Source organism: Tympanuchus pallidicinctus, unplaced genomic scaffold (genome assembly GCF_026119805.1).
Source record: "Tympanuchus pallidicinctus isolate F22 unplaced genomic scaffold, pur_lepc_1.0 scaffold30, whole genome shotgun sequence".
Taxonomy (NCBI): domain Eukaryota; kingdom Metazoa; phylum Chordata; class Aves; order Galliformes; family Phasianidae; genus Tympanuchus; species Tympanuchus pallidicinctus.
In genome coordinates, this window is record NW_026294748.1 from 3,735,494 (window position 1) to 3,745,058 (window position 9,565).

General features: G+C 51.1%; 1 protein-coding gene across 1 annotated transcript; it reads right to left on the bottom strand.

The window, feature by feature from the left end:
- Nucleotides 1-267: 267 nt before the first annotated feature.
- Nucleotides 268-9,507, bottom strand: VPS26B (VPS26 retromer complex component B). The gene is made up of 6 exons (XM_052697529.1): nucleotides 8,991-9,507; nucleotides 5,706-5,862; nucleotides 4,468-4,632; nucleotides 4,078-4,253; nucleotides 3,263-3,405; nucleotides 268-2,757 (listed from the first exon to the last, which is right to left on the bottom strand). The coding sequence occupies exons 1-6, from the start codon at nucleotides 9,211-9,213 to the stop codon at nucleotides 2,611-2,613; spliced, it is 1,011 nt and encodes a 336-aa protein (XP_052553489.1). The 5' UTR covers nucleotides 9,214-9,507; the 3' UTR covers nucleotides 268-2,610.
- Nucleotides 9,508-9,565: the final 58 nt, after the last annotated feature.

The following is a 9,565-nucleotide window of genomic DNA, read 5'->3' on the forward strand; positions in this document are numbered from 1 at the left end:
AGAGGCACAAAGGAGGAAAAAACAAAACAAAAAGCCATACTACAGGCTCATGCACTTTTTTTCAACCCTGCCCATGGAAGAGGAGTTGAGGAACTAGATGATCTTTAAGTCCCTTCCAACCCAAGCCATTCTGTGATTCCTTCCAAGCAAGCTCTCTAGAAGTGATGAACAGATGATTAATTGAAATCTCCTTACAGTGCATTATCTTGTCAGACTGTACTGATGCTGCTCAGACAGTAAACAAACCACTCCTGGAATGCAAAAACATTTTCATCCATGGGGTTTCTTTAATACCACATGGCCTACAATCAAAAGGAATTCACGAGGGGAAAAATTCTAAGTTGGAGGGGAGCTGAGGGCAAGCAGAGGGTGGTTTGGTTGCTGCTGTGCTCAGCTTAGCTGTGGAAAGATAGTCTGCTATCCCCTGAGGCTCCTGCAGGAGCTCCACTTGTCTCTCAAGGATTGTGTATTGCCACAGCAAGGTGGTTCCCCCTTCACAGAGGGGGAGTAGAATAAGTGAGTGTCAAAATAACAACCAGATTGCTTTGCCAGGTGAGACCTGCAGACATCACCTCCCCTTGCCCTGGCGTCACAAGGTAGTTGTCTCAGCTTTTGCTTCAGTCTGAGGAGCACACGGCTCCAGCCCATGGCACACACTTCTCATGTAAAGAAGAGCAAGTCACGTCTTCACTATTACAGAGCAGAACACGGTGTGACACGAGCATTCAGCAGAGATGAGTTCATTAGTGTCCTCTACAACAGAGCGAGACTGCCCAGCTCTACTAAAAACCACAACCTTACACATGGTGATTAAAAGATAACTTACTTTGGCAAGCAGAAACACACATTGATCACTGAAATACAGTAGCTGTCTTATTACATAAAAAGCTCCCCTTCCCACCCTGACCCCATTCCCTCCACCAGCACCATTCGACTAAACGAAGCAGAAGATGCTTCCATTTCCCAGCTGCAAGACAACTGTTCTACATTCAGCTGTAGGACAGAGGCAGAGGAGGTTCATTCCAGAATCAGAAAGCAGCTGGACAAAACCACAGCGAGCCACAAACTTGCAGAAAAACTCACACAAATCCCACTTGATGGAGCTCCTATCCCAGCATCTAATGCAGTGCTGTCCCTCCATCTGGGAGGAGCTCCAACCACCTGCTTCCCCGAAGGGCATCTGAACAGGATGGATATTCTCCAAACTCAATCAAATCCACAAAGCCATTTCTAATTTTTAATGGAGGAATGATTCCATTCTAGGAATGTTCTCATGATTCTACTTAGCTGAAGACTAAAAGCAGCTTATTTTAGAATTAAAAAGAAACAAAAACAACCACAACTGCATTCAGGTTCTCAGTTCAAGGCACACCCTCAGACCTCCCTGGTGACTTCAGCTCAGGCCTCAAGAATGTCTCTCTGGAATTTGAGAACTCTACCATCCTTCCAGCTCCTGCTTGGCTTGTTCTAGCAGCATGCATCAGCCACGAACTCCTTAAACAACTGCATCCTCTTTCTGGCCTTACCAACACTCATTCTGCAGGCGAGAGAGCAAACAATACAACACACGTTTCTGTACTGCTCTCTGCCCTGCTGTGATGCCTGCTCTATCACAAGGACGCAAAGCATCAGCACAGCAGCACGTGCAGTACAAACTCACTCCCACAGTATTTTTCACATCCCAACACTGTGCTCCAACCTCCTGAGGTTGGTCTGCCCTGCTCCGCAGCAGCAGCTGGGACTGCAACCAAAGGCTGAATCTGAAAGACAGCGCTCAGAAGGCACTGCTCTCAGCCTGCAGCCTTTCTGCCCTGACTTCTCGACCACCCAGCACCACCGCTTGCTCCTCCTGACCCTCACTGCACTGCCCAGCCTGTGCCACCTCTCTGTTCCACGTCCTACTGGATTCACATGTCAACCAGCCCAGCTCCCCCCAGCCCAGCACATGGCCAGGAGCTCCCACAAGGACACACAAGCCGTCCTGCTGCCCGTGTCCCACCAGCAAAGTGGCTGCGTGGCACTGCTACATTCTATAACTGCTTGTGACAAAGCATCCACCACCAACACGAAGAGGAAGAGGAGGCAGTGAGGGGATAAGATGAAGCCGCTCCAAGCAGGCTGCGCCTCAGTCTCCGACTCCCTCCTCTACCTTCCAACTAAATGCTGTTTTTCATTTCATTTTCCCTTGTGCAGATTTCTGAAAGGCAAGAAAAATATCCATCCCACGCAGTCCCAAAGCAACCTCCGCACCGCTGAGCCGCAGCAGGTTTGGCTTTCACTTGCTCTCTCCTTCCCTGCAGCCACACCAAAAGGGTCTCGGGGCAAAGAGGAGATCAGGCAGCTCCGCAGCCTCCAGATGCGCCTCAAAGCAGCCGACCCAAGGAATGTAGTTGATGGAGAAGCACTGAGGTAACTTCAACTCTGCGCCACCAGTGCTCCTCCTCGCCCTGCCCTCCCAGCCCCTTCCCACCCTGCTCGTCCTTTGAAGAAAGGAATTGAGTTCAAAAACTGGTTATTTTTTTTTTCCCACAAAGTCTCCGAAGTGTTTTTTTTCTTCCTCCTCGCTGCTGTCCCCGCTGGCTCCACAGCAGCCCTCCTCTGCGTGGCCTCTCACTGCCGGCCGTTGTTCTCTGCAGGCTGGCTGGGGGTCTTGGCCTCCGTGTGTGAGGACGTCCCCTCAAACCGCTGGGAGGCGATGGCTGCTTGGTGGGACATGCTCTTCCTCACTATGTCTCCTTTCCTCCAAAGCACCACCTCCTGCAGCAACACATCCAGCACAGCTTGTCAGGGCTTGTGAGACCTGCCCCCAGCCCCACCCAGACCCAAAGGCTGAACCAAGCTGCCCAGCACAGCTTGCACCCAGTGGGAACTTGCCCACGCTGGCATCTCTTCCACAGGCTACGTTGCCTTCCTGAAAGTTGGGTAGAGCACTCCTCCCCTGGATCTGGGCATGGAGGCAAACCCAATGGATGTCCAGGGCCGATCTGTCCCATTGCCACTGCTAACTACATCAGAATCAATAAATCAAAGCGCTGGAGCAAGAGAGATGAGAAGTACTACTGGGTGAGTGTCTTCTACATGAATTCCCAGCACAACACACATCCGACCCTTGTGGACCATCTCTTCTAGGCCTTCTCTGCATGCTCTAAGCTGTCCAGTCCTTACAGATACTCTATTAAAAAATGTGCTTCTCCCCCCCAGGAACCCAGCAGGTGCTCAGTGACAGCCTGTGGGTCTGAGAGGACCAAACAGCTTTTCTCACCTGCTGTTTAAAGTAGCGTCTCTCTTCCTCGTCAATCAGCACCAAGTTGAGGTAATAACGCACTGAGAACTTCTTATTGATGTCTCTCATTGTTGGAGTCAGCTCATAGCCAGCCAGAAAGAGTCTGATGGGAATGGACTCCCCTACAAAGAGCACAAAACATCAGCATGGGATCCTGGAAATACAGACTAGGAGTGCCAGCAAAATGACATTTCACTGGGATGCATCAAACTTTGTGACTTTCCAGAAGGGGAGCAAAATGAACTGAAAGACCTCAAGTTCCTTCAAAAAGCCATCAGCACATACGGTCCATTGCCAGATCCTGCTACTGGCAGCAGCTATTTCACCTCAGCTTTAACAGTACAGAATTTGTTTGTGACCTGCACCAAAATAGCACTGCAGGAACAAACAAAGTGACATTTTTCTCTGGCAGGTAACTCTGCTGGGCAATGGAACTGGAAAACAAGTGGCACAGGAGGCTGGAGCTGAAGTAAAACACGTTCTGCCCTGAGTTGCAGCAATACCAACTGATGGTCCAATCCAACTGTGAATCTACATCTGTTCCTGGTTCTGCCACTCCTTCATTAAAGAATTAAGTAAAATCACTGCTACTCGTTATGCCTCTATTCCTCCCATCACTCCAGAGAAAGAAGAGGGTCCTATTTTATCACCCACATAAATGACCATGAGTTCACCTGTAAAACAGGATGCGTATTTCTAGTGAGCTCACAGAGTCAGCTGAAAATGCTGCAGCATTCAAGTTCCCACCCTTAAAGACTCGAGGAGAAGAATTTCAAAGTCATCTGCTTTCTCACCTCTCACAGGGGCACCGTCCATGATCTCATATTTAGCTATTGTGTCATTCTCATGATAAACGTTGGGTCCAGTGCCCGTCGTTTCTCTCTTGATGATATCTATCTCCATGTGTTTGATCTTGATCCGCACTAGCAAGAAGTAGATCTTACCGACAATCACATCTTTTAAATGATACCTGGCGTACGAAGGAGGAAAGCACCACAGTCAGCATCACGGAGCACATCAGGACAGCAAAGAGCCCACGAGTTACTTTGCTCTTACCCTCAGCCCCAGCCATAAGGTGGAGCGTGTGAAGAAAGTGCATTTGAGACACAAGCTTCAGCCTACCAAAGAAAGCAGCCCCTTGTAGCAGATTCCCCACCACCACTGGCTGCTCTTGAGACACTTACTTGGACTTGTTATACTCAAACTCAATGTGCAGGCAGTCCTCAATCCCAACCTCCATCTTAATAGAGGAGTTGAGCTCTGGGTAGGTGCTAAGAGTGTGCACAACTATGTCCATCTCCTTCACCACGTCGTTCAGCCTGCGGCTGACAGTCGCTCGGAGGAAATACCTGCAAGGGAACCCCCCTCCTGTTAGTGCTGCATAGGAGTAACGGAGATGAAGCAAGGAGGGGCACGGGGCTGAATGGATTGCACTGGGCTATCCAAATAAGCTTATCAGTATCACAGAATCACAGAATGGTTGCGTTGGAAAGGACCTCAAGGATCACAGATCTCCAACCACCTGCCACAGGCAGGGCCACCAACCTCCCATTTAATACCAGCCCAGGCTGCCCAGGGCCCCATCCAACCAGGCCTTGAACACCTCTATGGATGGGGCATCCACAGCCTCTCTGGGCAGCTGTTCCAGTACCTCACCACTCTCACAGTAAAGAAATCCCCCCTGCATCCAACCTCAATCTTCCCCCAAAGTACCCTGGCTTCTGGAGCAGCCAACAGGTTGCAAGGCCAAAAGGGAATTTTCAAATGGAATAACAGTTTCTAAGACTCTTCTAAGCTTTCGTGCGTTTGTGAGCCTGAATTACCTACGTATCATTTTGGGGATCTCAATAAGAGCTTGCAGAACACATATGGAAAACCACTGTCCTTTTGCAAGAAGTGAGATCACATTGGTCTCCAGGGGCTGCAGATCTCACAATTTTCCAGCCCACCCTCTGAAGCCAGTGACTGGATGTGAAGTCAATTGGAGCACTCAGATGTGAAATACAGCTTGCAACATATGAATGAGATACCAGCGAGGCATCTGTTTGCATATAGAGCACAATTAAAGTCTACAAGACTGATTACACGATGGTGAAAATGTCCCTGCTGAGGACTAAAGCAAACAATTTCTTTTGTGATTTGTTTTTTTAATTACCAAGTAAAATATTAGGTAGATTCAGAAGGGGCTGATTTCTCTCGTCACAGAAATGGGGCCAAACAGGTTCCTTTGAGCCTGATGTATGCTTATAAAAGCCCTCAGAGACAGCCTTTCACCATTCAGAGCATCAAATTTCGTTTGGAGTCGCATTATAAACTCACAGGGATGTTTTGGAAGGGATGCTGCACTCCAGTAGCACTACGGTAAGCATCAGGATTTGCACACAGAACTGAGAATAGGGGTCAACAAAGGGAGGAGACTCACCTCAACTTCACATTCTGCCCCGTGTAGGACTCATAAGGTTTTTCCACATGTGTGAATTCAAAGTCAAATATCTGTGATTGAGTGAATTCCCCAGGACGGGCCAGGTCTTTCACCAGGGACACAAACTCATGGTGGTTTCCTCGGTCATAGTAGAGCTCTAGGAAGATTCAAGTCCATGTTAAAGGAACAACACACAGTAAGGACATGCAGATTTCACAGCTACGAACCACGCTCATGTCCAGATCATTAGCACTGCCCAGAGAACCTGCTGGGGGAGCCCACGGCTGCAGCACACTGCACTTGTTCACTGCTCTCCATGTAGGCCAGAACTTGAGCACATGCCACCACTGTGGCTGGGGCAGCCGGATCCTCATGTGTGGCAACCACTGAGCCAGTACAGCAAGCTGCTGCTTAGGCACAATTAGTGATTTGCTCGCTCTACCAGTCAGCAGAGCTACACACATTAATGGATGACTGAACTGAACGCAGTTCTTCACAGTGATGCCAAAGTCAGGAATAAGAAAGGAGTTGTTCTGTACCAGCTCAGGTTCCTGGCATATTTACTTGATTTACTGCTAACCTTTCCCACGCTCATCTACACTCAGAGCAGCCCTACAGCTTGCATCACCTTTATGCCAGAAGACATTGGCTCTTATATGTGCTTAAGGCATAATTCAAAGCAGAACAGCAATGCATTCAGAACAGAAGGCCAGAAAACACTCAGCAGCTCTCATCGTTTCCTACACAGCCTTATACTCAAAGCCAAAGGCATTGGCACTATAATGAAAGGAAAAACACCACTGCTTCTATGGAGCAGCAGTGACAGAGCAAAAATGGAGTGCTAGGATGCTTCCAGCTGGTGCTGCTTCAGTTTTGATTCACACCAGAGAACAACAACAGCACAAATCCTCACTGATTCTGCACTTAGGCAGTGCTCAGTGCATAGCAACCAAACGTGTGTGTCCATCAGCCCTGAGAGAACAGGTAAACATCAATAAAGAAGAGCATTCACCTTTGGGAGCACTGCCCAAACCAGCTCAACCCATGTGGTCACACTGCTCCAGTTTGCCACGCAAGCTCCTTGCATGACATGGGACTGCAGGCTCCTCCTTTAATGCACAATTCCTTCTACATTTAACAAACTTCTCTCTCCCAAGTCAGAGCAACAGCAACTTAAACTCCACAATTTCCATTTGCAGCTGTGTATTACGCATAACCATCAATGAAATCTGCCCTTCCCAGCCCTGTGAGTGAGCTGTGTGAATGCAAGACACCCACGCAGTCCTTCCCAAAAGTAAAGCCTCAGCCAAGCTGATACGTTCTGATGAGAAAGCAAAAACTGAATTGCACACACAGGTTTACCATCAGCACTGAGCTGTGCAGAAAAGGCTGTTGGGATGGACTGCAAGAGTTCAGGAACAGCAGCAAGATTCAGTTCTCTGCTCCTTGAGATGTACACAGAAGCGCCATGGAGCTCATCAGGCTGGGCAGCAGGGTGACACACACAGATCAGCTGTGGGGCAGCAGTGCCACATGTGCCACTGGGAGGGGAGTGCTCACTGATGTGACATGGAAAAGCCTCGTGCCACGTAAGGAGGAATGAATATCATCTTCCCACACGATGCAGGAGGCAAGGAGAGGTGAACGTCAGCTTGCTACGTTCTCTGCCAGCTCAGAAGGGCAGAGATTGGCACCTTGAAGAGAAAGAACTGATGTTTCCCACACTTTTGAAGATTTCCACATGTCAAACAGGTATAAGCTGCAATTTCAGCTTTTGGAGCTGAAAGGTTTAAAAACCAACCTGCCAACAGATGGTTGGCACGCTCAAGGCACAGTAACTGCAGGTGAACTGAAATCTTCAGCAGGTTCTGTGCTCCCAGGCTGGGCTCCAGCACTCAGCCTGGAACTGCTGCACTCCCTGTGCCCCATCCCCATGTCTCAGCCCTTCAGCTGGTAACTCATGTTTTACACGTGCTGACCTCATGGCAGCGAGGAGTCCGAACAGAAGGAGAGCTGTGCTGAGATGGAAGGCATGCAGGGAGTGCCATCAGCAATACCAGCTTCCACACCTTAACCAGCACAAAGGGCAGAACCAAAGGACACAGCAGCTCTGAGCACACACTGCCTATGGCCATGCGTATTAATTCAAGGGTGTTGTTCCAAATATATCCAAAATGGGGGGAAAGAGGCATGCAAGGCAGCATGGAGTGGAGCAGACCGAGGATCATAACGAAGCAGGAAGCCTTCAGCTCCCTCTGAGCAACAGGCTCACCTGCACTCGAGCGTTCACAAGCTCTCTCAGCCTATCCTTCCTTTACAGAGGGCGTTACGCACAAACAAGGCCAGGAAAAAGAACTGAAAAAACATCTCTGAGCAGGAACATCTCCAGTTCCATTTCCTACAGCGTGTGATTCACAGTGCAAAGGCTGCAAGCTTGTGTTTTCAGGGTTAAACCTGAGTGCAGAAGGGCACAGTTTCACACCTGCATGGCTCAGCTCGTGCATCAGCACAGAGCAGTGATGCTGTGAGACATCTCAGAGTTACCCTGGCTGTGGATCTCAGCCACGGCTGTGAAATGCTGCAGTCACCATCAGATTGAGGAGTGGGTGTGGCAGCCTCCAAGCACGCAGGAGATGCTTACATCCAAATTGGGGACATGCACATAGAGCTGCTGGCTGCCAGCAACAGAAAGTCAGCGGCCTGTCTGTGCCATGATGTGTGCTCATCAGGGCGAAGCAGAGCAGAGCTGGAGATGGACACTGCATAGCACAGCTCATAGGGTTCAGGAAAGTTGAGCTGCAGCACTGCTATGCACGGTGGAGCAGGGGGAGAAGGTGCAGTTGGGGATGTGAAATGCACATGAAAAACCACCTGATTTGCCATCCTCTGCCCTGAGTGTCGCTGCTGCATGGAGACCAACAGGCACACAGCAATCATCACGCTGTGCATTAATCAAAGCAGTGGCAAATGGACACAGTCTGGAGAGTGCGACCGAGCAGCTGTCAGCACCAGGCCCTCCAGCCAAGCCCTGAGCCTGCAGGATGGAGTTTTACACCGAATTTCACACCATCTCAGTGCATATTTATCAAGGGATTTACATCAGTGACTGAGCAGAAGGGAAAGAAACAGGACAAGGGAACAACGACCTGGAAAAGGCCTGGAGCTGTAAGCGAGGAGCCGGGCTGCTGGCCGCGGGGATTCTCCGTGCAACTCGTAACCCACTTTCAGCACCCGGCACACGTGCGGAACCGCCGCCCCGCACCGCCACCGCGCAGCCCCGCTCACCGATCTGCCCGATGAACTCCACTTTGATGCCCTGGTGCTCCAGCCGCCTGTTGGGGTGTTTCAGGGTGAGGATGACCCGGCCGGACACGGTCTCCCCATCGTAGAAAAGGAAGTATTTCTCCTTCTTGCCCTCCTCCGTTTTGTGCTCCACCCGCCGCCGGCTCTCGGCGTCGCTCAGCACCAGCTCAACCTCCGCGCTCTGCCCGAACCCGAAGAAGCTCATTGTGTCAGCGGGGGCGGCACCGCGGACAGAGCCCCGCGGGGACGAGAACGCGGAGGGGCCGACGGCGGCCGGGAACCGCCGGGATCGGGCGGCGGGCGCTCACCGCTGGGGCGGAGGGGCCGCAATGCGGCACGGACGGCGAATGCCGGTGTGGCACGGCGGACCTGCGGGGCGGGGATCTCCGGACCGGCTCAGCTGCAGCGAGCCCGGAGCGGGCGGGCGGGCGCGGCCCCGCAGCCCCCCACGCTCGAGCGCCGTCCCCGCCTCGCAGCGCACGGTACCGGCCCGGGTCGCACACCGCGCATGCGTCGTTCGCTCGGGGCCGGGAATCGCGGCGCGCTCCCCGCCCGTT

Bases quoted from the DNA above. Each gene is read 5' to 3' on its own strand.
- VPS26B (XM_052697529.1), bottom strand. From the start codon at position 9,213: ATGAGCTTCTTCGGGTTCGGGCAGAGCGCGGAGGTTGAGCTGGTGCTG. The intron at 5,863-8,990 runs GTGAGCGGGGCT...GAATCTTCCTAG, and splicing joins GGAGTTCATCGGGCAGATCG to AGCTCTACTATGACCGAGGA. The intron at 2,758-3,262 runs GTGAGAAAAGCT...GTGTTGCTGCAG, and splicing joins GACGCTACTTTAAACAGCAG to GAGGTGGTGCTTTGGAGGAA.